The 27,438-nt window shown below is 35.5% G+C and overlaps 6 protein-coding genes and 2 non-coding genes across 9 annotated transcripts; 3 read left to right on the top strand and 5 right to left on the bottom strand.

Annotated features, from left to right (window-relative positions):
- Positions 1-451: 451 nt before the first annotated feature.
- LOC111778806 (probable pectinesterase/pectinesterase inhibitor 21) lies at positions 452-2,091 on the bottom strand. Its single transcript, XM_023658781.1, has 3 exons — positions 2,076-2,091; positions 1,226-1,726; positions 452-1,149 (listed from the first exon to the last, which is right to left on the bottom strand). The coding sequence occupies exons 1-3, from the start codon at positions 2,089-2,091 to the stop codon at positions 452-454; spliced, it is 1,215 nt and encodes a 404-aa protein (XP_023514549.1).
- Positions 2,092-8,893: 6,802 nt separating this feature from the next.
- On the bottom strand, positions 8,894-10,808 carry LOC111778860 (probable galacturonosyltransferase-like 7). 2 transcript variants are annotated; one of them, XM_023658851.1, is made up of 2 exons: positions 10,514-10,808; positions 8,894-10,222 (listed from the first exon to the last, which is right to left on the bottom strand). In XM_023658851.1, the coding sequence occupies exon 2, from the start codon at positions 10,181-10,183 to the stop codon at positions 9,080-9,082; it is 1,104 nt and encodes a 367-aa protein (XP_023514619.1). In that variant the 5' UTR covers positions 10,184-10,222; positions 10,514-10,808; the 3' UTR covers positions 8,894-9,079. The 2 variants fall into 2 exon arrangements, with proteins under 2 accessions (XP_023514619.1, XP_023514618.1); XM_023658850.1 differs by having other exon boundaries at positions 8,894-10,808.
- Positions 10,809-11,616: 808 nt separating this feature from the next.
- Positions 11,617-11,688, top strand: TRNAD-GUC. The gene has a single exon. It is a non-coding gene; the product is annotated as a tRNA-Asp (tRNA).
- Positions 11,689-11,749: 61 nt separating this feature from the next.
- TRNAD-GUC lies at positions 11,750-11,821 on the top strand. The gene has a single exon. It is a non-coding gene; the product is annotated as a tRNA-Asp (tRNA).
- A 2,663-nt stretch (positions 11,822-14,484) lies between these two features.
- LOC111778805 lies at positions 14,485-14,877 on the bottom strand. Its single transcript, XM_023658780.1, has one exon. The coding sequence runs from the start codon at positions 14,875-14,877 to the stop codon at positions 14,485-14,487; it is 393 nt and encodes a 130-aa protein (XP_023514548.1).
- A 1,550-nt stretch (positions 14,878-16,427) lies between these two features.
- LOC111778804 (leucine-rich repeat extensin-like protein 6) lies at positions 16,428-16,850 on the bottom strand. The gene has a single exon (XM_023658778.1). The coding sequence runs from the start codon at positions 16,848-16,850 to the stop codon at positions 16,428-16,430; it is 423 nt and encodes a 140-aa protein (XP_023514546.1).
- Positions 16,851-18,761: 1,911 nt separating this feature from the next.
- On the bottom strand, positions 18,762-19,382 carry LOC111779258 (GATA transcription factor 15-like). Its single transcript, XM_023659373.1, has 2 exons — positions 19,110-19,382; positions 18,762-19,018 (listed from the first exon to the last, which is right to left on the bottom strand). Exons 1-2 carry the CDS (start codon positions 19,284-19,286, stop codon positions 18,785-18,787), a joined length of 411 nt encoding a protein of 136 aa, XP_023515141.1. The 5' UTR covers positions 19,287-19,382; the 3' UTR covers positions 18,762-18,784.
- Positions 19,383-25,282: 5,900 nt separating this feature from the next.
- Positions 25,283-25,792, top strand: LOC111778803 (zinc finger protein 6-like). The gene has a single exon (XM_023658777.1). The coding sequence runs from the start codon at positions 25,283-25,285 to the stop codon at positions 25,790-25,792; it is 510 nt and encodes a 169-aa protein (XP_023514545.1).
- Positions 25,793-27,438: the final 1,646 nt, after the last annotated feature.

Genomic DNA, 27,438 nt, shown 5'->3' with positions numbered 1-27,438 from the left:
CTACCTTATTATATCAAATTATATAACTGTAGTCTACCTTATTATATCAAATTATATAACTGTAGTCTACCTTATTATATCAAATTATATAACTGGAAAAACAAAAAGGATTATTAGATTTTAAATTAAGATTAATAATAAATGAAGAATAATCCCAATCATTGTGCTGACTGGCAGATGCCAATGCCTTTGATTCCATCACATCACTACCACGTGTAACTGGCCACGTGTCATCATAATTCAACTCTCCCCCTAATCCTACATGGGTCCCATCTTCTTCTTTTTCTAATTTTTCTTTTTTTAATTTAACTAATTTAAATTGAGAGTTTGGAATAATGAATAAAGAGGAGGATGGCTCACAAGGCTGGCATCGTTCTTTGTTCTTCTTCCCCTTGAACAAAGCTACCACTACTAATCTCATAGAGCCCGTGGCCTATACGGTTAAATAGTTTTACACTACCATCATACCCGGACTATATGGTACTCCAGTGCGCTTGATCCAACTATTACCATGAATAAAGAATGCAGGGGTGAAGTCAAGGGCGTGCTTTGCTGAGATTTGTTTAATTCCCCTCCACTTAACTCGATTCTGTGTTGCTGCACCAGGTCCTCTATTTTCGAACTCTGAGTAAAACAGAGTCTTCAGACCAAAATCGGCTTCCCATGGAAGCCACCCTTCAGGCTGTATCAAGTCGTCGATTTGGCATTGCATGATGATGGTTCTTGAGTATTCCTTCCATGGGCGGCCGAGGTAGGACTTGCTGATATGGCGAACAGGAAAGTACTCAGGGTCAGAAGAGATGACGCAGTTCTGGAGTATGATACCGGTGGGCTCTTTCCTCTCGGTTCGGCCTTGGGCAGTGACAATGCATTGTTGATTCTCTAATGGCTTCCTCACAAAGATCTTACAATTCTGGAACACGACAGCAGCGTTGCCAAAGATGAAGTCGATGGTGCCAGTGATGATGCAATCTCGGTAGAATTGACGGTGGGTGTGGGCGTAGAGAGTATCTTGATAGCCATCCATTCTACAATTGTAGAAGATGGACATGTCGGATTGAACTCGAAGTGCCACGGCCTGATGTTTTTCAGCCCCAGCCGAATTCTCGAAACATAAGTCTTTTCCAATGAAGTTGACCCCATCGACCGCTGTTAAGAATATGAAAACATGTTATCACTTGGTTGAATTCACAAGAATGTGATCATAAACTAAATGCTAACTTACCAACGGTAGCAGTTTTGAATGTGTTTACTCCATCCTTGAAATTCTTGCTACCAGTGATCTTGGTCTTATCCATTCCATCTCCAATCATCATGACATAGGTCATGGATTTGTCAACCAATACTGGCTCTTCATAAACTCCTTCCTTAACATAAATAATAAAGGTTTTATTGCTAAACTTCGGGACCTCTTGAAGAGCTTCAGTGATTGTCGTATACTTTCCACTTCCATCTTTAGCCACTATCAGATCGGCGTTAACGTTAGCACCAGTGGCTTGGAGTAGCCCCCGCCTATCATTGACCCATGATGGCTCTTCCTCATCGTACTCGTCTACTCTAAGTTGTCGCCCAAATGATTGAAGCCCCAATGCACGCCACAAAGAGGTCACAATGGCTGTAACCTCACCCACCATCGACAACCCATTGATGGTCATTTCTCTAGACGTCTTCAACAAATTGGTCATCTTTTCCCCAGTANTAAGTAAAAATTGACTGTAAGGGAACTCTGTCTAAGGAAGGTTCTGGCTAGGCTGAAGTATTTAAGCTGACAAAATGGAACACCTCTACATGTGAACTCACGTGTGTTGGGTTTTATGTCCTAAAACTCATAGTTTGTAAACAAAAACATATTCTATTTTCAATAAAGTTATTATTGTTGTTTATTCAGTAAAAATTGTTATTGAATAAAGTGAACTTTACCATCATTAATCTAAATTCAATAAATTAAGAACACTCTGGCTATAGTATGATTACTTGAACTATATGTAGAGACATAAGAGTGGATCAAGTTCAAGTATATAGTCAAAATGATCTATAGTATAAGGATAAGGCNGCAATTTTGTTCTTGCACCCACCGCGGTCATATGCCATGTTTATTCTTTTTTTTTACTTATTTTTTTCCTTTTTTTGTTGGGTAATGGGAAATGGGAAGCTGAATAATTGCTTGATGTCTTCTGTTCAACAATGGACTGTTTTTATAGTTGAAGATTTTAACTAATTTCCGACATTACCGTTAATATAGTTAAAGTTGGAGCATTCTGTACCGGTATTTTTTTTTTAAATAAAATTTTGATTTTTCTTTATCTAAATTTATCTGGTGGGTACTGATTTTTTCTAAAATTAGGATTATATTTAATTAATTTTAGCTAATTTGGTGTTTAGAATCTTCCGTGATTATGTTAAGTTTATTAAATTAAGTCATTTTTTAATAATCATTAATTATTCAATAGTTAATTAACTCAGATAAAATTAATATATTTATAGCTCGAACAATTGTGCTTAATATCAATAGCACAAGAACACTACTAGTTGTTCGTTATAAAATTCATCTAATTTTGAAATTTTGAATTGGATTAATTAGAGGGTTAGAGAGCTTTTTTTCATTTAGGTGTTTATCCTATGAACTATGTTGTTGGTTATAAAATTTATCGAATTTCGAATTAGATTAATTAGAAAGAACGGTTTTTTTCAATGGGTTTGAATTGAATTTAAATGAAATCGAGTAGACGAAAGAATTGAATTTTTTTAATATGATAAGTTCGAGGAACAAAAGAAATTGCATATGGTCCCGAAAATAACAGATTTTTTTAAGTGCCCTAAATTTCTAAGCTTTGAATGTCCATTTGAAAGGCACAACTATGGGATGGGTCAATTCTTGTAGGGTATACCCATATTTTCATTGGTGGAGGGTCTCATGATTCTCTTGCTTTATTCCAATCTCCTACGCTAAAACGAGACTCAAATCTTATGATTTAAATCGAACGACTTAATAGTTTTGCTTGAAGAGCCTCAACTCGTAAGATATCAACATCAACGAAGACCATCTAACCTAATTTGGAGAAATCGTTATCTAAACGTACTTGACAAACATATGATTACATAGATTAATGAAAAAACGTAGTTAATATAAGATAATTTAATCCAATATATGAATTGGACTTAAATTGTTGTAATTTAATCCAATTTCAATTTCTAGGATATACCAAATATGTCGGCCAATTTTGCTTTGTTTTTTTTTTTTTATTATTTAATGATGCATATGATGTTGTTTTAAATTAATTGATTGAATGCATAAGATATGTCATTTATGTTAAAATCCCACCATAGTTAAGCATAATCATGCATTTGATTTATTTTTAGTATAAACGTTATATTTGGAAAATTTTGATTAAGTTGCTCCTAAATAGAATTAAGATGATTTCGTAATAAGCATGTATTTTCCATGTACATTTTAGTATAATTGTTAGGATTAAAAACCGTTTAATTCACTGATGTTCATTGATCTAGTAATTAATAGTTAATTAAAGATTAATGAATTTTTAAGTAAAAATTGACTGTAAGGGAACTCTGTCTAAGGAAGGTTCTGGCTAGGCTGAAGTATTTAAGCTGACAAAATGGAACACCTCTACATGTGAACTCACGTGTGTTGGGTTTTATGTCCTAAAACTCATAGTTTGTAAACAAAAACATATTCTATTTTCAATAAAGTTATTATTGTTGTTTATTCAGTAAAAATTGTTATTGAATAAAGTGAACTTTACCATCATTAATCTAAATTCAATAAATTAAGAACACTCTGGCTATAGTATGATTACTTGAACTATATGTAGAGACATAAGAGTGGATCAAGTTCAAGTATATAGTCAAAATGATCTATAGTATAAGGATAAGGCTGAGTACCTTATTCTGGGGACACTATGGATGCGGCCCACTTTTGTATATGATATAAACAATGCGATCACTAAATTGTGCATGTGGAGACATGTGAGTGGGGGCGTCCTATGCAATGAGTATTGCATAAGATCGGACCATGAAGAAAACCACTCTCACTTTATAAAGTCGTTTACTGTTGAGACTGATTTTCTTTTCATTCGATAACCTAGGTAACTCGGTTTTAATCCTGAGCTAACCATGAACTCCTGTTTATTCGGAATTATCCTTAGATTTGCATGGGTGAGAGTGGCTCTAGTTCGCCGACTCAACAGGCCTCCCATTTCAGGGGTAAGACTGGGTGAATGGCTGGGGACGTGGGGTGCAAGACGGAATTCACTCCTACCCACTTTTAGGGATAGAAGAAAGGTAGTTCCCTTAAGCACTGACTCCAGGTCTTGAACAAGGGGCCCCACCCTCTCATTGGCCTGAGAGGGATTCGGTTTACTGGTTGGACCACAAACCAATTGTTTATTAGAGGATCAGTGAGACATAAGGAACAAGAAGTAACTTCAGGGGTAAAACGGTAAATTGACCCAGCTCTAGTTACGAACAACCTGTGAAGGATCGACTTACTAATCATGGTTATATCAGATGGACAGAAATATATCTATAGTGAGGGGAGTGCAACTACTAGGCTATAGTGGAGTGTCCTAGTAGTTAACGAATGTTGGTTAACCAGGTTAATGAGTTTAATCGGTTAATCTTGGATCGTTGGAGCCCATGATCTATAGGTCCATTAGGTCCCTCTGCTAGCTCATATCGGACTAAACCATAGAACAGTGTGACGAGTGAGTTCGAAGTGTTCGAATTCAAATTAGGGAATATGCGCTACATATATACGATATATTTAACCGCATTTTTGTTTTATTTACGAATTAAAAAAAAAAAAGAGAATATGAGATATTTAAATAAGATTTAAATATCTTAATCAATTATGTGTCGGAATTGATTGGGATTGGCATTTGAATTAATATTAAATATTAATTAAATAGTTTAATTAATCATTTAATGTTACTCTAATTTGAAATTAATTATTAAATTAATTGTTGAATTAGAATGAGGAAAGTCAAAATGTTGACTTCATTTAATGAAAAAATCCATACGGGTGGAAGTTTGAGGTGTCAAAATTTGGTTTAACCAAACTTGCATGCTTGCCAAATAAACCCCACAAGTTTGGTCACTCACCGAATTCCACAATCCCGTTCTAAGGTCGGAGGATAGTGGAGAAGACTCTAGTGGTGGTTCGAAACCGGTTCGTGAAGACACTAGTAGCGGGGGACATTAAGATGTTAAGTAAAAATTGTTACTAAATGCTGAACATGGTGTTTTTAGTNTAAATTAATTGATTGAATGCATAAGATATGTCATTTATGTTAAAATCCCACCATAGTTAAGCATAATCATGCATTTGATTTATTTTTAGTATAAACGTTATATTTGGAAAATTTTGATTAAGTTGCTCCTAAATAGAATTAAGATGATTTCGTAATAAGCATGTATTTTCCATGTACATTTTAGTATAATTGTTAGGATTAAAAACCGTTTAATTCACTGATGTTCATTGATCTAGTAATTAATAGTTAATTAAAGATTAATGAATTTTTAAGTAAAAATTGACTGTAAGGGAACTCTGTCTAAGGAAGGTTCTGGCTAGGCTGAAGTATTTAAGCTGACAAAATGGAACACCTCTACATGTGAACTCACGTGTGTTGGGTTTTATGTCCTAAAACTCATAGTTTGTAAACAAAAACATATTCTATTTTCAATAAAGTTATTATTGTTGTTTATTCAGTAAAGATTGTTATTGAATAAAGTGAAATGAAAAAATCCATACGGGTGGAAGTTTGAGGTGTCAAAATTTGGTTTAACCAAACTTGCATGCTTGCCAAATAAACCCCACAAGTTTGGTCACTCACCGAATTCCACAATCCCGTTCTAAGGTCGGAGGATAGTGGAGAAGACTCTAGTGGTGGTTCGAAACCGGTTCGTGAAGACACTAGTAGCGGGGGACATTAAGATGTTAAGTAAAAATTGTTACTAAATGCTGAACATGGTGTTTTTAGTAACCACGAGAAAAATTTAATTTCTCAAACTTTATTATATTAAATAATTCATATAGCATGAGTTACTTTGAAATATTAAAATTTATATTTTCAAAATTATTTGAAAATATGTTCGGCTCAAATTAATCAAATTAAGTAAGTATGTGTTAAAATGTTAACACTTACTATATTACGAAACATTGATATATTCATGATTAGAGAATCAAGAATAAGAGGACAAATTGTTTTCTCCAAAAGATGATATACTTGTTTTGGCAATTCATTTGGTAATATGTCAAATTGAATAAAATGAAAAGACTTAGTAAAAATTAATTCTCTAAACGTTGGAGTTAATTACTTTACATGTCTATAGATCTCGCTTTTCATGCAACATAATCATCGGGCTTTTATTGAACAAGGCTGGAAGATCAAAGAGCGTTTTGGGCTGCTGCATTCTGACCCAAGTGGTCTGATGAATGCAGGAGTCAAAGAATATTGTTAATATTTTATATGTGATTGATGATTATTTAATATATAAGTATCTTTACCAAATGTAACTTTTTTTGAAAAGTTAAAGAAAAAATGAGACTAAAGTTAAATCCATTTTGGTAAATCTATCAAGACATTATGATCCGATCATAATGAATGGTACGAGAACATTGTGTACAAAAATTAGTTGATAGAAAGTAGAATTGATTTCCAACTCTAAGCACAATACAATTTTATAAAATTGTGATGTAGGAGGAGAAAACGAGACTATATTAGATATAGTCACGTATTAAAAAAAAAAAAATTATACGCTATTACTCAGCTATTTCCTCTGATTTCTCGGGATTTTGGGTCATTTTTTGCTATCTCTCTCTTGATATGTATACGTACGCAATATCTTCAAGTAGCAGAGTGAATTTGAGACGGGATATCTTAGTAAATTGAAGAAGTGTTGGGCTCAGGAGTGGCTAGCACCTACCAAGGTGAGTGAGCTAAGATCGTTTTTAGGGCTCGTGAATTTAGCTTTACCTCGTTCAATCTGTCTCATTCATCTTTCGTCTCAAAACAAAGAAAAGGATATGCAATAGAGATTGTACAGTGAACATGATTGCCTTCAAAATTGTCTATGAAACAACATTTCAATAATTGTAATCAAGCATAAGACAAATATGTTCAAAATTATGCGATAGTGTAGGCCACTCCTACAGAGAAACAAAATAGTCATTTATTTAATTCTAAATAGAAAACATATTTGTACAATAAATGTAATTTTCTAAAAAAGTTCAAATCGAAGGACATACACCTTTAATAAAGTGAGATAGTGTTAATTAGATAGTTACAAGTGAAGCCCCTAAAAGTTAACCAAAGTTGTTAACAATTTAATTTCACTTTAGAGTCAAATAGCTTGGTGGAGTGTCTCATGATTCTCTTGCTTTATTCCTTTCTCCTACACTAAAACGAGATTCAAATCTAATAATTTGAACCAAACGATATAATAGTTTTGCTGGAAGAGCCTCGACTCATAAGACGCCAACATCAACGAAGACCATCTAACCTAATTTGGAGAAATCGTTACGACAAATAGATATCCTTTCATCTAAAAATTTGATGGTGACATGTTAAATGGAACAGTAAAATTTAAATTTTAAAAAATCAAACTATTTTATTTTTAATTATTTTTGTGAATACTAACCATTTTTAATGTAATAGATTTTCTCGTTAAATATATATATATATATATTCTTATATCTATGGTTTCAATAATCTATACCTAATTAAATAAACTAACAAATATTTGCGGAAAAAAACATTTTTAATTCCTGAATATGGACAATTATATTAGTTTATATAATTAATTAATTATATCATGTCATTTGAATTTAATAGTTAATTTCTTTTATATTTCAAAATTCCAGTTGCCCTCCAAGTTGAATATAACAGTTATCATGTCATAATCACATCTCCAATAATAATAATAAATACAACTAATAATACATTTTTTTAATATAGAAGAAAAAAAATTAATTTAAAATATTTTGAAAAAGAAAACGACCAATGAAAAAGGTACAACAGGCATGTTACGGTGGGTACGTCACCACCAGGACATTGTAAGCTAAAAAAAAAAGGATTATTAGATTTTAAATTAAAATTAAATTAAGATTAATAATAAATGAAGAATAATCCCAATCATTGTGCCGACTGGCAGATGCCAACGCCTTTGATTCCATCACATCACTACCACGTGTAGCTGGCCACGTGTCATCATATTTCAACTCTCCCCCTAATCCTACGTGGGTCCCACATTCTTCTTTTTCTATTTTTTTTAATTTGGAAAACTCACGGGCAGGAAAAGAGAAAAAGAAAGTAAAGGGTGTGAGGGAATGAATAAAGAGGAGGGTGGCTCACAAGGCTGGCATGGTTCTTTGTTCTTCTTCCCCTTGAACAAAGCTACCTCTACTAATCTCATAGAGCCCGTGGCCTACTTTCTACACTAACCAACAATTTTTGTCACAACTTTGATCGATCTGATCATCTTTTCTATCAGAATCAGAGATTAAAGTTTTGATCAAAATCCCAGAGGAGGAAAAGTTAGTTCCTCAAATGGGCAATCAGGGGTGGGTTGATCAGAATAAGAACTAATATCCAAAAAGCATGGGGGGTAGCAGAATCTACGCAAAATGAAAGAAAGAAGCTAAAATGGCATTAAATCCAAAATCAATACAGATATCAAACATGAAGAAACATACCATCTATAGATAGAAAGAAAAGACAAACCCATGGGAGTCTATACAACAATTTTTTTTTTTTTTTTTTTTTTTTTTTTTTTTTTTTTTNAAGGAATAATAATCATGGGGTAGAGTAGAATACAAATGGTATGAAGGAAGACGATGATGGAGCAAAAAAGGAAGAGAGAATTTAATGAAAATCTGTAAAGAAAAAGGGAGAAGAAAATATGAATTAATGGAGAAGGAAAAGAATGGGGGAATTTTGGAGGACTAAATTAGGAGACAAAACAGTCCTCCTTGGGGAAGAGGTTGAAGAAGGGGAATGATCAGGGAGGGATTTTTAGTGTTTTGAGCACTTACCGACGACGGCTGTAGGTGGTCGGTGGTGGTTCAGTGGGAGTGGCCGTACAAGTCATATGGAGCCCAAAGTGAATCAAGAGGGCAGGGATTCTTTGAGTCCAGTCTCATCCATGGCTTTCCACTACCAGACCAGTGAAGAAGGCTTACTGGACCGGCGTGGAGATTCCTGCAACTTCCTTTCACATTGTCGCCGCCGAGGCCGTGCTGGTTCCACCGGTGTTCAATAGGCGCTACATCACCGGCGAAGACCAAAAGAAACGGTGGGAGAGATCCGAGTTCGTAGATCCGATCGTTTTTCTGAATCTCCATCCATCGTTCTATCCTCTTCGTGTAGCTAGCCCGCCGCCACTTAACCAGATCTATAACCATCACGCCGGTGTTGAAGTAACAAGGTTTTCGGCCAAGAAACGTGCCGGAAAACCGCTTATCCAACCAAAACCGAGAGGTGAAGTACTTTGAGAAGTTTGCGTGACAGTATTCCGGAGCTCCGATGGTTCTGGAACCTAAATTAGTTCTCCAAAGCTTCGAGATATCGTCAACAACGACGAGATCGGAGTCCAAATAAATCACTCTCCGAACACAGGGCTCCAAAAGCTCTGCCAAGTAGTTTCTCGCGTAATTAAGCGGCTGCTCAAGCGCTTGCCTCACCGACGTCGAAATCAGATTCTGAACAATCGCTGGATTGAAATAATAGACCTTAAATTTCAACTGAGGGAAAGCGGATCTAACAACAGCTTCCAGATTAGTCTCAGAAACAAGGAAATGGAAGAACACGCTCTCCGGACAGAGCGAATGCTGCAGAATCGAATTCACAGCGGCGATTGAGCCGCGGAGATACTCAACATCAAGCGTAATCGCAACATGAACCAAACTCGGATCGCAAACACCAAATCTACCAGAAAACTTCGAGTCGCTCGAACTGCATTGCTCCGCATTACGATACGACGGCGACCTACGGAACAGAAACCGAGTGTGCGAATCGGAGAGCGAAAGTGGAACCGACTGCCGGAGATGAAAGTCAAGATGAGAGGATCGAATGGCTTCCGCCGGAGGAAATGATTGAAGAGATGGAGAGAGAATAACCATCAACATAGCGGCAGAGAAGAATCCGGAGAATCTCATAATCCACAACATCTTCACTCCTCGAATCGCTCTTTTCCCCTTCCTCCTCGACTTAAAATCAAACGGATTATTATCCAGATTAGGCGAAATCGAAAAACGGACAAAACCTAGGGTTTCTCTTCTAGAATCAGCCAGAGTTGGAAACGAAAACAGAATCGACGAATCGATCTTCTTGAACATCAAACAGAGAAATGGAATCGAATTTTAAGCCAGTGCATGAGTGAACCAAAGTAGAGAGGAGGATGCCGTGGATACAAACCGGCCTCAGAGAAGAAATAGCCGCAGCAACATTCAGTGGACATGGAAGTAAACAAAACAACAAAGGCAAAGAAGAAAACTCACCGGTGGAAGTTCGCCGGTGAACAGAATGTAGAAAAATCCCCTCCCTCTCGGTGCCGTAAAATGCTCTGTTCTTCGTCCTCCTCCTCCTCGATTTTTCAGATTGGTATCGATTCCCGGGAAGAGGAGAAGGCGAAACACAAAACCAGAGCCACAGACAACTCGCAGCTGTACAACAGAAAGCGGAGGAGAGAGAAAGATAGAAAGAGAGGACTTTTTTTTTTTTCTTTTTTTTTTTTAATTTCTTTTTTATTTTCAGCTTTTGGATTTCCACCATAGAAAAGCACAACCAGAAAATACAAATCAATAATTTAAAAAATAATAATAATTTGTTTAATTAAATAATTATAGAGAGGTAAAACAATAAAATAAATTAAAATAAATTAAAATTAGATTATTGTCATTTAAAATAAAAATTTACGTGGGACAGAAAAAAGACAGCTGTCGCTGTCAGTTCAAGGATGAGAGGTGGGACCCACTTGGCCAGATGTACTCGTGTACGTATTCTGCACTCCTTAGCCTTTTTATTTTTTTTCTTTTCGCATCTCTTTAACTAAAAATTAATTATAATATCAAACCTAAGATTAAGTGTTACACTATTTATAAAATTAATAAATATTATTAATCTTAATATAACTTAACTAATAATTAATACAAAAATAATAAATTTACCGGATGTATTTATTATTTGGTCAAAGATTAAATATAAGGACCATTATGGGAAATTAGTACATTCATTAGATGAGTTACTGGTGTACTGAATTTGTAGTCAGGTTTTCATTTAATGAGATTTTTATTTTGTGGTTCTCATCATATTTTATTCTCAATAAAATTAAATTCTTTTTTTATTATTTCATGCTATCATTTTATTGTCAGTATTATTACATTTTCAATATAAAAAAGTATACCCACAACTTTTAAACCATGTGTGTTCAAATTTGAAGTCAATTTATATTTTTAGTAAAATTTAAATTAAGTTAAATAATAATAACTGTGACTTTTATGTAAGAAAAATATAATCTATTTTTTAGAAAATTAATAATATTTAAAAAATTATTGAAAGAAATTAACTAAAATTTAACAAATAAACATATTTAAATCAGCAAGTCGTTGTAGTATAGTGGTGAGTATTCCCGCCTGTCACGCGGGTGACCCGGGTTCGATCCCCGGCAACGGCGTTTATTTTCAATTTAACGTCGTCCTGTTTGCATATAATAAATTTCAAACGGTAATCAACAAGTCGTTGTAGTATAGTGGTGAGTATTCCCGCCTGTCACGCGGGTGACCCGGGTTCGATCCCCGGCAACGGCGTTTTAATTTTTATTTTTTGCTTTGTATCTTTGCACCTATTTATTAAATATTATTTTATCTCTAAACCACAAATATATATTATTTTAATCTATCATCCTACCGACAAACAATATTGAATTAAATTACAAGTTCAATTAATTATTAATATTAATATTGATAAATTATTATATATCAATTTTTTTGTTCAACCATATTTGATAAAATAAAATAAAAAAGTTAAAAAATACTTAATATACATATTAATCAGTTAAATTATAATTTAAATAATAACACATGATGGTGGTCTAAGAATAACTTATAATTAATAGTTGGAGTTATAAGTCAAAAGAAAAAATAAATAAAATATTATTTAAAGCCTTGTTTTTATTGATTTACTTCTCCCCAAATTAATTTTCTTTAAAACAAAAACCCCAAAATCGACCGACAGGACATTGATCTTTAAAACATGTACAGATTTTTTTTAATACGAAATGACAATTTTGTCCTCGTGAATGAACCCCGCAGAATCTAAAGCCACCTGTACCATCCGCATAATAACGCAATTGTTAATTATTTAAGAAATATATGTATTTTCCATCTATTTATGTTTTCGAACAAATCTCAAAGAAATTATTTACTTTTTATAAATTAAAAAGGAAATATTGGAGCGAAAATAAAAGGAAAAGGCGCATATCGAATCAGAAGAGAGCACGTGGAGGAGACGGTCAAATATCGAGTAGCCTGTGGGCAATTGTACGATAGGACTGGAGATGACAGCTCAGCATCTGCGTGTGATTATTAGGAGAGCTGGATAGTCAAGGGTCCCACGTGGAGGCAGATCGTGCAGTACAGGGCCTTCTAGGCCAGCCTGGCGTCCACCATCATCATGCGCTTTTTGTGTTTTTTTTTTTTTTTTTTTTTNATCGGTCTCACGGTTTTAAAACGCGTATCTTAAGAAAAGGTTTCCACATCTTAGTATCATCGTCCGTTCTCACGATTTTAAAATGGGGAGAGGTTTTCACATCCTGGTATTGTCCTCACGATTTCAACACCCTTATATTGTCGTCGGTCTTAACGCGTCTACTAGGGAGAGGTTTCCAAACCGATAAAAAGAATGTTTCATTCCTATCTCCCGTCGACGTGGGTTCTCACAATTATAATTAAAATCATGATTAAAAAGTTTAAATATATATTTTTCGAAAGAGAACTATTTAGACTATATCAACTCTAACTTTCGAATTAATTAATATTGTTAATGCTCTAGAATTTAATAATAACGGGCATGGTCCCCATTTTTTTATTAAGGGAATGCATACCTTACATCTAAGTTAAAATAAGACATAATTGTATACCACGATCTTTATTTGGCATATATATTCGAGTTGCGTTGATAATAACCTCTCTTTCGAGTTATTTAATAATTAGAATACTTTATTTATATGATTATTTTAATTTTATTTAAAGATAATAAATTAGTGGTTGAATTTAACATAAAGTTAAAAAGAACATGTGTTTCGAAGTTACAAACTTTGACTGATTTATATATTTTATTTATTTAATAATCAATGCTTAAATTTATTAATATCCACCAAATTTAATTAAAATTTAGTTCTATTATTTTAATTATTTTTAAAATATTAAATTTTTTATTTATTTATCCGGTTTGCATAACATCTGATATTCTAAAAGGTTGGATCAAATTCTAATTTGACGTTTAAAGAAAAATTTTGGTTCGTTTTTAAATTAATTACGTCATTAGATCTTGTCGATAGTATTTTCATTGTTAATTCTTTATCCATTACTAGATATGTCCACTGAGCGGGATGAAGATGGCGAAAACTTACTCGTCTACTTGTGCTATTTATTTCAATTCTCATTTTCAATAATATTATTTATTTACAGGTGATTTTTTAAATTTTATTTTCCACCGTAATAACAATTAAACCAATAATTTTAAATATAATTGTTTAAAGAAAACATTATAAAATGTCATAATAAATCAATAATTAGTACCAGGTGAGAGTGAGGGTAAAATAGACATTTTCCAAAATAAATGAAAATATTTATAAAAAAAAACTTATAAAATAATAATTCAGTACTTGACAAAAAAAACTATTTATTTAATTTTAGTAATTCCCAGAATTAAAGGATATTAATTTTTAAAAACATTAATGGCACAGTTGTAATTAATAAATGGAGGTTAGGATTAAATGAAAATCAATACAATCATAAAAATAACAACAATTAAGTACATAATTTAATCTTCAATTATTGTATAAATAAATATTTTGAAAAAGAAAAAAAAATCTTTTTAATTGTATGAATATCCTTAAAATACCTAAAATACCCCTAATTACAAACCAAAATTACAGCGATTTTAATAAACGAAGTTTGTAGTTAAAATTGAATTAATGTAATTAAACAAAATAAGAATAGAAGTTCCATCACGTGATTATTATTAAAATTAACCAAATTAACTAACTAACTAACTAACTTATTATCCACTTAACTATTTTTTTTTTTTTTTTAATTCAAGTATATTTCAAACCCCTTTTTCTTTTTCTTTTTCTTTTTTTTTTTAATTTTTAATATTAATATCTTAATTAATTTATTACAAAAGAAACAGAAAAACTGAAGAAAAATAAAAAAATCAGATAGAATATCCTTCCCCTACCTCCACCGGATTATTCCGCCACAGCCGGCAACCGGCCGCCGACCCAACTCGGCCGGACAGATTCCGGCGGAGGCAACCGCGCCTGAGCCACCACCAACGACTTGTAGATCTCCGTGATCATTTCCTCATCATACTCCTTCAACGTGGCCCTTCCGCCAGCGCCAACCCAGACCCCATCGCCACTACCGCCGCCGCAACCAACGACCCTAGAGCTCGCAAACGCCAGCATCGCATTCATATAAGAATCCCTCAACCATACAAGCAGCTTCTTCAGCGACGGCAGCCGCCGGAGTCGCCTGAGCTTCGGCGAGACCTTGAATTGCCACACATTCCGCCGCTTCCCCCCGGGTGCCCCAAGCTGCACCGTCTTCCGCCGCCCACGGCCCACCAAAACGCCTTCCATTGAAATTAAATCCACAATTTTGTGAGAAATTGGAGTAATTTAAAGAGAGAAAGAGGGTGGTGATGTTCATTAATGGAAGCACGTACCATGTTCAAATCTCTACCCTTTGCTGGTTCAATAAAGACTGCCAGATGTCAGATCTCCTCCTTGATTTTATGCCATTGTTCTTCAAACAATTATTCGATCGTTCGAGGTCCAACTTTCAAATAAAAAAATTCCGATGTTTTAATTGTTGATTCTAATATCGAGCGAAACGTGTAACTTATAGATTAAGTCGACCCTACTCCACCGATATAAAAACAGGTAGTGGAGGGGAAGAAACACTATACCTAGGAATCAACAGCACGAAAGCTTTGTTATAAATTATTCATTTTCCTTATCGGGATCGAGAATTGAAATTCCTTGCAGCTTGTGAAACTTTACTGTTGGTAAAAGAAAAGGGTGGATGGGAACTACTGCTACATTGTCTACTACACTTGGTGTGCGTTAAGGTAGGAACTAGATCACAAATGTGCTATTCCTTTGTTTCGAAGGACGGGAATGAATGAATGGACTGACTATGATTCAACCTTCCCTAAGTTAATGAAGTACACTGACTTGTCCCTTAATCGAAAGACTAACGCACTCCTAGAAAATGGCAATAGCCTTCTTGAGTAACTAATAGGGAGAGGGAAGAGAAGAATTTTTTTACCTCGTTCAATCAAATAGATAGAGAAACCCTCGTTGAATCAAATTAGGGAATAGAGTCAAATCACAGTTATGGGTTGAAATGATAACGAATGTCAAACAAATTCATAGATTATTCAAGAAATTACACTTTATCATACTTTTTTTTTTTAGTCTTTTCTTTCCGTAAGATCGTTGAACCTTCCTTCACTGTAAACTCTCGTTCATCTTTCGTTCTTTGATTCTTATTATGATTGAATTTCCTTTCCCTAATTTCACCGAAAATGTCACATAATTATATTTTCGTTCTTAAATTATTATTATTATTATTTATTTATTTTTGTGTGGATAAAGTAAGCAATGTAGAGTTAAAAAATGGACCAAAGTGGGAAAGTGAAAGGCATATAGTTAAAAGATACAATATTCCAATAAAGTGGGAATTTTGGAATACTCTTATCCTAAACGAAGCTACCAACTACTATGGGACACATAATCATCTAAAATTCTCAAGTTTTGGTGCCATTAATTGAAAATAAATTAATAATATCATTCTACGAATCATCGTAAAAAAGAAATTTATAAATTTCAATCCCTCGGGCTTATAATAAACTGATATTATGAATAACTTGTACTGATAGACATACGTTGCCTCGTATTTATCTATTTGGTCCAAAATATCTAAAATGTTTATGAATTTTTAATTTTGTATTTATTATTTAATAAGTTCATAAAATTAAAAAAAAAAATGGAACAAACATCTATTACAGTGATTCGAACCCAGGATTGAAAGAAAATAAAGAATGATTAATACATCATAATTTATGGCATAAATTCATAATCAGCACGACCCATTTCTCTGTCAGCAATGGAGAATTCAGTGTTCTTCAGAGACAGATAATGATTAAGAGACCCAAAGGCAAAATTTTCCATGAAATTGAAACGCTTTCGCCAGAAGCAGTGGGGGGACTGTAATAATAGTAAGGATAATATGGTAAAATTGGATTCGGCGGCGGAGGAGCAAGGCCGGGGAATTGGCCTCCATCGGCCGGCAGGTATGGCTGGACAGAGGACGGCGGCAACGGAGAAGGGTGGATGCAGGTACTGCACGAGGGCGGAGGCGGAGGAGGAGGGCATTGTGAAGTGGGAGGTGGCGGTGGCGGCGGAGGGAGTTGGCAGGGGTTGTCACAACTCGAGCACATGGAACAGCCGACCTGATCCTTGGCCACGGCGGTCGCCGATGAGAGAAAGGAAAATTTAGAGAGTGTGAAGAGGAGGAAAGTGAAGTAAATTGAGACGAGATTCACCATTGTTGTGTGAATTGGAAGCTCCACAATGGAATGACGGAGAAAATGGGAATTTAAAGCGAGAGAATATTTGATATTTGTAATTAATTTGAGTGAATTTTAGTAATATGTTGTCTTGTAAATGTTTGATATTTAAAATTTACGATAATTTTTTTAAAAAATAATAAATAAAAAAAAGAAAAACCGGACAATCCAAGAAAATAGAGGATTTCGAGTCCATCGAAATGGTTTCTCCAATTGAGCTTAACTTGTGTTGGAAGCTTATTCGCACGTGAGAACGAATCGTGCGGGAATCAACTTTGTGTCCAGACCCACATCGGCTGGAATCGGAATCGGTTGTAAGACGTCGGGTATAAAAGGCAGGCGTGGCAGCACGATCCAAAAGGCATACCTTTTTCGGCTTTCCGTCCAGCCCACGATGAAGTCTAGTATCTTGTTCCTGGAATCTTATATGGGCCACGGCCCATCTAACTAACTATTTTATTTAAATGAAAATTAATTAATTCACATTATCATTTTATATCTCGCACGTATATCTGGCCGGTCTAGACATAATTTTTCTGAAACGTCACTCTTAAATACAGAAGTTGAAACGTCATACTTCCTAAATATAAAAGTAAAACACTAGAATAGAAAGACATAAAGGGTTTGACTTGTCATGAGCATGCGGCTATGGGCAACACGTCTTGGAAGTAAAACACTAGAATAGAAAGACATAAAGGGTTTGACTTGTCATGAGCATGCGGCTATGGGCAACACGTCTTGGAAGTAAAACACTAAAATGGGCAACACGTCTTGGAAGTAAAACACTAGAATAGAAAGACATAAAGGGTTTGACTTGTCATGAGCATGCGGCTATGGGCAACACGTCTTGGAAGTAAAACACTAAAATGGGCAACACGTCTTGGAAGTAAAACACTAGAATAGAAAGACATAAAGGGTTTGACTTGTCATGAGCATGCGGCTATGGGCAACACGTCTTGGAAGTAAAACACTAAAATAGAAAGACATAAAGGGTTTGACTTGTCATGAGCATGCGGCTATGGGCAACACGTCTTGGACGAGCATGACCGTGACATCCTCCCCCACCTAATTGGTTGACGTCTCTGCCAACCGACTACTCTCAAACTTGGCGATGTGGGTGGCGGCAGAGTCCAGATCTTCTGTGCGTTCCCAGCTGATTCCCTCTATAGGGAGATTCTTCCATTTGACAAAGAATTCGCAAATCTTCCGTATAGGTCTTGCCATTAACTAGCGCAAATTAGATGCAAGCACCTTAAGTGGGTTCTTTCTTTTGCTCCTTAGCATACGAGGTATCAACGATCCTTCTTAGTGTTTCCCTCTCAAAGGCTGGTTTTTACATGTTACTCACCCGTCCACGACTAAAACACCACTTTCCATCCGACTTGTATGCCACCCACTTTCATCCCGAACAAGATTGAATTTTTCATCAAATTCAAAGTTGCATTAATTATTTTCTTTGATTATAACTTATTATTCTCTCGATTACAACTCTCCTAAGATACAATAATATTGGAATTAAAGCACAATGCCAAACATTATAAATTAAATAAATTATTTGAATAAAATTTATTATAAATTAAATATTATAACAATAATCTTTAATAATGTTTTTATATTATTGTTGGGTTATTCTAAAACAAATTAAATTAAATTAATTATTATTTTTAAAATAAAATGATTTATATTTAGAACTTTTTAAAATTTAATAGTGAGATTTAGGTTATTAATTATTTTCGATATAAAAAGTTATTTTTTATTAGAATAAATGTTAAAATACACTGAAATTTGATATAAATATTATTTAGTCCTTAAAATTTTAAAAATAATAATTTTTCTCAAACTTATATATTATTAAATTCATTTATCTCTAATTTATATTGAAAATTGATTATAAAATTGTTAAATAATTCCGTTTATGATACATAGCCGGAAGATAGAGCCATGAGAAGCATCGCCGCCGCCTGTTCTTCTTCTCCGATCGTCTCTGCACCTCCATTTTCCGCCATCGCCGCCGTCGCTCTATGCAGCATTATCTCTCTCCCCAAATCCACCACTCTCACCACTTTCTTCCCATTTCCACTCTTATTCACTCCGCCATTACTGTTCTTCAGCTTCCTGTATCTAATCCCACACGCATTACACAGCGACTGTCGAAAAAAAAATCCCAGAAATCGATCAAAATCAAAAGATTATTGAAATTAAATGATGAATGAATCACACCATTGTTTAAGTGGTTACCCTTGGGCCGGCAGGACCGGCTCTCCAGAGGGGGGTTCTGGTGGTGCGACAGTGGTGACAGGTCCTCTGTTTCTGCGGCTCGATACAGAGCAGACCATGGTTTGAAATCGCCATTAAAGACGATGGATTGAAGGTCGAGCCAGAGAGATCGGGATGGTTGTTGATGAAGAAGGCCATGATGATCAAAGAAAACGAAAAATCGGCGATTATTTGAGCATCGATCGATCGGATTCTGCTACAAAGAAGAGTGGTCGGAAGGTGTTTGATGAAATGCCTGAGAGAGATTTTGAATTGTGTTTGGCTAATTCGTTCGAGTTTTTATGCTCAGGGTAATCGTGAAATGACGGATATGCCCTTTTGCTTTCACCCATAATTGGGAAGTGGGTTTCTTTTAATGCCCTTGCCTTATAAGCATATTTTAAATTTATTTTCTTTTATTTCTAATTTAATTTGTGAATTTAAAAAAAAAAAATCAAAATTTAAAAATGTTGGAGGGTTTTGACAAATTTTTAGTTTTAGAGTTCCAACATAATTGAATCATGGACATCTAGAATGACAGCGCCTTATATTCATCGAGTTTTGCGCAATCTATTATAGAAATTTAGCGTTTCTTTTTATAGAAACAATCGAGTGCAGGATCAAAGGTCGATTGCTTTAATTTCAAAGAGGATAACGATACTTCATTTGATGGCTATGTGGAGCTATTGATATCTTATTATATGTTGTGAGATCCCACATCGGTTGGAGAGGAGAACGAAACATTATTTATAAAGGTGTGGAAATATCTCTTTAGTAGATGCGTTTTAAAATCATGAGCCTGACGACAATACGTAACGGGCAAAGCGGACAATAGTTGCTAGGGTAAATTTGGGCTGTTACGAATGATATTAAAATTGGGCTGTTACGAATGATATTAGAGTCAGACAGGATGGTGAATCAACAACAATTATGAGGTCCCATATCGATTGGAGAGAGAAACAAAACATTTTTTATAAGGGTGTGGAAGCCTCCCTCTAGTAGACGCATTTTAAAATCGCGAGGTAAGCGACAATACGTAACCGACAAAGCAGACAATAGTTACTAGGGTGAGTTTGGGCTGTTACGAATGATATTAGAGTCAGACACCGAATGGTGTGTCAACAACAATTATGAGATCCCATATAGATTGGAGAGAGGAACGAAACATTCTTTATAACGGTGTGGAAGCCTCTCCTTAGTAGATTCATTTTAAAATCGTGAGGCTCACAGGCCAAAGTAGATAATAGTTACTAACAGTGAGTTTGGGCTGTTACAAGTGGTATTAGAGTGAGACATGGGGCAGTGTGCCAGTGAGGATGCTGGTTCCCAAGGAGGATGGATTGTGAGATCCCACGTCGGTTGGAGAGGGGAACGAAACATTCCTTATAAGGGTGTGAAAACCTCTCCCTACTAAATGCATTTTAAAACGGTGAGATTGATGACGATACGCAACAGGCCAAAACAGACAATATCTATTATCGGTGAGTTCAGATTGTTACATATGTTTCAACCAATTAAGCTATGCTTGAACGGATTGATTGAGAGTGCGGCGGTGGAGGCAAAGGCTGAGTTATGGCCAGAATTTGCTCCAAATCCCAACTGGGGCGCACTAATTACACAACAAAAGGGTCAGTTTTTGGTGTGTTTTTTGAGATTCTGTCTACTTTTTTGTTCATCTAAACCTCAACTTATGGGCATTCTTTTTGTCTCCGAACATGTTTTTATGAATCATTAATATTAAATATTCGACCTTTTCGTTCAATAATGAATCCACTTTTCGTGTCTGTCTTAGGACACCCGTCACTAATTAATTGATTTAATAAATCTCATTAATAATTTTTTTACCAAAAAGAAGAAAAAAGATGTTTTATTGAGTTACTGTTCGTTATTCGACTCGATCCAAATCAATGTCGTATTAGAATTGGATGATTATTGAGAATCATAGAATTTGTTAATAATTATTTATATTTTTGAAGAAATCAAGAAATCAAACATTATTTCCCAACAAAGGGTATTTTAGTCATTTCCTACTAATCAAAATCCCTAATCAAATATGGTCATCTACACTATTCGTAGATGGGCTTTGGATTAGTAAACGAAATGGGCTTTCTATTAGTGGCCCAAATAAATACCCCAAGCCCACACGTGGCCCATTATCTTCCCTCCATTTTGTTAAATTACCATTTGACTCATCTAAATTTTAACATTTTCAACTAATTAAACTATTACAGCTAAAATTAACTTTTTGGGTATAAAACAAAAAGTTACCATATGGTAAATGTTTAATAGGAGTGTACATTCAACCCGACAATCTGAATCAATCAAACTCGAATATTAAGAGTTGGGTTGGGTTGGGTTATTTTTCTTGAACCCGAATTGACTCGGTTTGGTTTCGGATTCATAAGATAAAAACTTTGGGTTGACCCGAACCGAACAAAACTTATGAAATCAATTAAAAAGTTTAGCGTATTCATGGGTATGTCACATATTCCACGCGCAGATTGAAATAATATCTAAAAAGAACACGACAAAGCAAAAAAAAATGGGACGGGGCCTTAAATGGTTGACCATAACATAGAGAACCAACTTACTTATCTATGGCCACTTAGAGCCATATGCACTTTACTTTACACATTTTTAAAAGTTCAATCAAATCACTTTTTTCTCCTACGATTCTGCAAATCTTATTTCAATTCTCTTTCTGACATTGATTGAAACATCTATTTACTTTACCGTTCTTTTAACACCCGACTCAACGTTTAAGCTGTTAATGATATTGTAACAACTATTTTCCCGTTTTAAAGTATCTCGAGGCTTAGAATAGGTAGACATCTCACGTGAAACGAGGCGGGTTTGAAAGGGGAGAGACAAAGAAAAGGGAGGTATGGAGTGTACTTAAAATGTGGGAATAATATTAGATGGTAGCATTGGAAAAGCATAAGAAATCCAGCTCTATGTAGTTATAATGGGAAAGGGAAGGTAGCCCACTCGAATAATTTTAGTCCTCACTGCACAAATTCCAATCAATGGATTTGACACCATCGTCAGAGTGGCATAGGTCCAACTAATTGCTCGCTTGTCTCCTCCCTCTTTTTCGGAGTGATATGTACCAGTCTAAGCTCACCACTAGTAGATATTGCCTGTTTTAGCTCGTTACGTGTCGTTGTCAGCTTCACGGTTCTAAAATACGCATGTTATGGAGAGGTTTCTACACTGTTTTCCACCTTCTTTGTCGGGTGTAATCCAATTTCGTTAAAGTAATAATAACATTCTTTTTGTAGCATTATATATCTCCGTACCTATTTTATTCCAAAATCAAACTCAATTGACCTACGTGGCTAACTTATGTGAGGACATTAATACGCATAATTATATAACCAATTTGAGCATCGTTCAATGAATAAAGAACTAATTACACTCTTAAAAGTCGATGATTCAATCTTCTGCTCTCACAATTGTTAACCAAATTTGAGCATAGTTCAGTGGATATGTTCAATCTTCGACTTTCACAATTGTTAGGTATCATTTAATGGATAAAGAACCAATTATACTCTTAAAAGTTGATAATTCAATCTTCCACCGTCGTAATTGTCACCCTCATAAAACGTCAATTCAACCATATATGAAACATCGTATGCAACATTAACCTAATCATGGTTGATTAAAAGATGTGGGTATCGATAAAACTCAACACCTTTATTAGGGTTAGTTTCGAGCGAATACGAGGGTGGCCGACATCTCAAACTCACTCATCCAATTACAAAACGACACTCACAAACATGTCGTCTCGTGCACTTCTATATATATATATATATATATATATGAAGCAATCTCATCAATCAATCTAATCAAAATCTTGAAACCCTACCAACAATAATGAGATAATAAGAAAAAGAAATGCTATCATATTCCTTCCACTTTCCCTCCTTTTTTACATCCAATTTATACTAAGCACATGACATTTTTTATTCTACATGTGTACTATCATTTATCGTCGTTTTATAACCTCGAACTTTGATAGAAACATATCTTAAAACGTATCTTGATTTAGATCTTTGTCGATCTTTCCTTTGGTATGCACATTATTGTGAGAATTCAACTCTTCTTCCACTACTATTTTCCGTTTTTTCCATTTGAATATGGTTTTAATACGATCAACAAAGATATAATCCTCCCGATAAATCTAAATTATGACTAATTTTGATTATTATTCGGGGTTTTCAAGATTTAAACTTCTAACTGTCAAGTAAAAGAAGCAGATATCTTAAGTATTAGACTGTGTTTATATTGGTTAAATAATCAAACTAAGACACGGTAAAATGTGCTAACAAGAACGCTGGGCCCTGAATAAGGTAGATTGTGAGATCTCACATCGGCTGGAAAGGGGAACGAAACATTTTTTTTTTTATAAGGGTGTAAAAACCTCTCCCTAACACTCAAAAAAGACAATATCTACTAGCCGATGTGGGACTCTCCACAATGGTAAATTAGCCGATGTGGGACTTTCATACAACACCTCCCCTCGAACAAAGTACACCTCCCCTTAATTGAGGCTCGACTTCTTTTCTCTTGGAGTCTTAGTCATTTTTTACTATGCCTTCAAGGAGCCCTTCGTTTGGAGTCGTTTGTTCGACATTTGAGGATTCTATGTATGACTAAGTTTAGGGCATGACTCTGATACCATGTTAGATGAACACCTTGAGCAGAAGCCCTCATCGTTTTCCTTTGGGTTTCCCCAAAAGGTCTCACACCAATGGAGACAATATTCCTGGATTATAAACCGATGATCATTCCCTAAATTAGCCGAGGTGGGACTTTCATCCAAGAGACTGAGTTGTTACCCAAAATGTCTTCAAAAGATTAGATTTAACTTATTTACTTGACGGTTTAAGTTAGATTGATCGAATTTTTTAAAATATCTGGACGGATTTACGTTGACAGTTTTACATGATTACATTATCGTGTTGGGTTCAGGACGTTATAAACCATGATCCACATACATTGTATGGGGAGTAAATATTGAACAACTCCATAACTTTAATAATAAATGATGTGAGGTTATGGTCCCATTTATTGTGTACTAAGGTTGTCCTTTTTTTACATACAAAAAAGGTAACAACATGACAACCGTCTACTCCCACCACTTTTAACCTCACTTTTGTTTTTTTTACTCTTATTTACCTTCAACCTTCTCCTATAAATTTACCCTCCCCTTTCCTTTCTTTCAAAGATTTACCCCTCAACGTTCCAACAAAAGTTTACCACCTTTATCGGTAGATACTAATCTAAACAGTTTTACCGTTCGATGCCATGAATAAGATTGTCTGTGCTTATGGACACATTTACAGTGTACTAAGCTTGTTCTAAAGAAGATGAAATAATTAGGTAACGAATATCGATGAAATCAATTGACCGACTGCAATAACTGTAGATGTAATGATTACGATCAAACCTATGCATAGTTTAATTGGTCAAAATGCGGGAACGTCTCTTTCTTTTTAGTTTATGATAAGAACGGTGAAATTTTGAACATTTAACCCTTGAAAATAGTTTTATAATAATTTGATTTGTTGAGTTCGGCTCGAATTAGTAAAACGAAATCATTATATATGAATTCTTTTAAAATTAAAACGAGCTACTTCGAAGATAAGTTTCTTTACTCCGACAACATCTAGGGTTTCTCGAACAATGTGGTATCTCACACCGAGTAAATCCTTAACCATTTCCTCTCTTATTAAGACTACAGAATGGTCTGGTAAATTATGGCCAATACTAGATATATAAGCAGCGATTTCCAGTCCCGAGGTTAAGCGTACTCTGGCAACAGAGTTTAGTTTTTTGGGGTGATAGTGGAAAAGTTGATAGATAAGTCACATTTACTGTCCTCGATAGAACCGTACATGAAATTTTCACATCATACGGCTCCTCGTTCAATTCTTTCGAAGTCATTGGATCATTTTCCACGTTCGAGAATCTCCTCCCGTCTTCCATTTTATTTTGAAAGAGTGATCGGGACCAATTCAATCACGTTTTTCATTCAATTCTAATTTATAATTTTAACATAATTTTAAGATTAATTCTAATTTTCCTTAAATAAAAAAAAAAAAAAGAGTATAAATATAGGTACATGGGGGAGACGAGGAGACAGAGCTGAAATGTCCAATCAAAATCCCTCCTCCATTTTGAAACTATTTGGGGTCCCACTGGTGGAACACGACGACCTTCCGCCGGCGACACCCGACGGTGGCGGCGGCGACGATACCAACTCCGACTACGACAGAAAATTCCGGTGCCAATTCTGTCACCGGGTTTTCGCCAATTCGCAAGCCCTCGGCGGCCACCAGAATGCCCACAAGAGAGAGCGGCAGAGGGCCAAACGCGCCCTTTATTTCCACGCCTCAGACCACCACCTCGCCGCCGCACTCCGACCGCTGCCGTTTTACTCAAGCGTTTTTCCGGCCAACATTGGTGGCGGTGGTGGTCATCGTGGTTATAGATTTGTGCCTCGGAGCGATAACGGTTACTTCACGGCGGCGTACGGCGGCGTATCGGTGGGTTCGGGGCGGTGGATGTTTGGAAATTCCGGGGAAGGAGGTGAAAAAGGATCAACAGATGATGTGGGTGTTGTTGATCTTCATCTTAAACTTTCCCCATCTGGTTTGTGAACTTTGATTTATGAACATCAACGCTAATTTAATGGAATTTAGATTCTTCTTAGCTTAATTATTTCTTTAATTTTTCAGTTTAACAATTAATTAATGTTAATTAATGGAAGTTACATGAAAATTTTGACATAATTTAAATTGTAAATATTATATGTGAATAGAAAATTTGAGAAATCCCTTATGATTTAATAAATACTTTTACATAATTCAAGTCAAAGGATGAATTTTTCAAAATTTTGGTTTGTTTTTTAGGAGGTACTAGGAAGATTATTGTAGTATTATGGTTATTCTAGGGCAGCTTAGTGATTTAAGGTTGTGTCGGTAAGCTTTCGGTTTTTCTACTAGTTGAGCTCGTGTTAAGACGAGTAAATTTTCTGGTAGACATGTGAGCGTCACTCCAAGAGTGCATCGTTATGTGTTACTTAGAGAATGTGTTATGGCGGGTGGGAGTTGGGGTGTGTTCTCCTAGCTAAGACACTGGTGAATCATGTGACTGGTGAATCATGAGCCAAGTTTGTTAGGATGCATGAAGGTTTATTGTGAGATTGTGATATCCCACATTGGTTGGGGAGGAGAACGAAACACGGATGTGAAAACCTTTCCCTAGAAGGCGTTAAGAAACCCTCCTGTCTCTAAGATCCTTTTAAATCTCCCCTCCGGGCTCTAAGATCCTTTTAAATCTCCCCTCCGGGCTCTTCCTTTCTCTTTCGGGAAGGGAGGATTAAGAAAATCCTATTGATTGGAGCTTTCTCCAGACCTCCGGGAAAAGCATGAAAAAAAAGGCTCGAATGGTACGATCCCTCCGTCACCCCAGAATGAAAGGGGCGATCTCGTAGTTCTTGGTCTATGAAGATACCTTGTTAGGTGCTCCATTTTATTTTTCCATTGAGGCCGAACCTAAACCTGTACTCAAGAGATAGTTGTCCATATACTGATAAGGGATGTATGGATTCTCGAGAAGAGAGGAGCCGAGGTGGTCTCCCCTAGACCGCTCGGATCCCACGAGTGAATAGGAAGTTGGATCTACATTAGATCTCACTTGAATTGACCCATCTATCCTCTTGAGGAGAAGTTTGGTTTCAAGCCCCGATTCAAACGGGAGAAGTAGAGGAGAAACCTAGCGGTGGGCTTGGTTATAGGGTTATAGGGATAGTCCACAACGCATGTTTGTATATTAAGTCATCGAGAGCTATGACACTTTAAAGTGGAAGAGAGTATGTTGTAACGTAGATGGTCATGGCATAAACAAGATAAGAAATGACACTGTCGTCAACACAGAGACAAGCTTCAAGCTTAATGAGGCTAGATAAAGGCTTCTGCCCGTGCATATAAGTGTAAGATGCAAGTCCACAATATTTGGTGTCAATCAAGCACCGTATATGAATCCTTGTCGTTTTGATGTTTTGATGTGCACGAATCCTTGTCGTTTTGATGTTTTGATGTGCACGAATCCTTGTCGTTTTGATGTTTTGATGTGCACGAATCCTTGTCGTTTTGATGTTTTGATGTGCACGAATCCTTGTCGTTTTGATGTTTTGATGTGCACGAATCCTTGTCGTTTTGATGTTTTGATGTGCACGAATCCTTGTCGTTTTGATGTTTTGATGTGCACGAATCCTTGTCGTTTTGATGTTTTGATGTGCACG

Source organism: Cucurbita pepo, chromosome LG17, assembly GCF_002806865.2.
Source record: "Cucurbita pepo subsp. pepo cultivar mu-cu-16 chromosome LG17, ASM280686v2, whole genome shotgun sequence".
Classification (NCBI taxonomy): Eukaryota; Viridiplantae; Streptophyta; class Magnoliopsida; order Cucurbitales; family Cucurbitaceae; genus Cucurbita; species Cucurbita pepo.
Note: the sequence above shows the minus strand (reverse complement) of the source record. Positions and strands in the feature narration are given on the sequence as shown.

What these genes read in the sequence shown, in the direction of transcription:
- LOC111778860 (XM_023658850.1), bottom strand. Translation starts at nt 10,351, where the DNA reads ATGTTCAAGAAGATCGATTCGTCGATTCTGTTTTCGTTTCCAACTCTG.
- LOC111778805 (XM_023658780.1), bottom strand. Translation starts at nt 14,877, where the DNA reads ATGGAAGGCGTTTTGGTGGGCCGTGGGCGGCGGAAGACGGTGCAGCTT.
- LOC111778804 (XM_023658778.1), bottom strand. Translation starts at nt 16,850, where the DNA reads ATGGTGAATCTCGTCTCAATTTACTTCACTTTCCTCCTCTTCACACTC.
- LOC111779258 (XM_023659373.1), bottom strand. Translation starts at nt 19,286, where the DNA reads ATGGCCTTCTTCATCAACAACCATCCCGATCTCTCTGGCTCGACCTTC. An exon ending in CCGGTCCTGCCGGCCCAAGG is followed by an intron (nt 19,019 to 19,109) that starts GTAACCACTTAA and finishes TTTTTTCGACAG; the next exon opens with TCGCTGTGTAATGCGTGTGG.
- LOC111778803 (XM_023658777.1), top strand. Translation starts at nt 25,283, where the DNA reads ATGTCCAATCAAAATCCCTCCTCCATTTTGAAACTATTTGGGGTCCCA.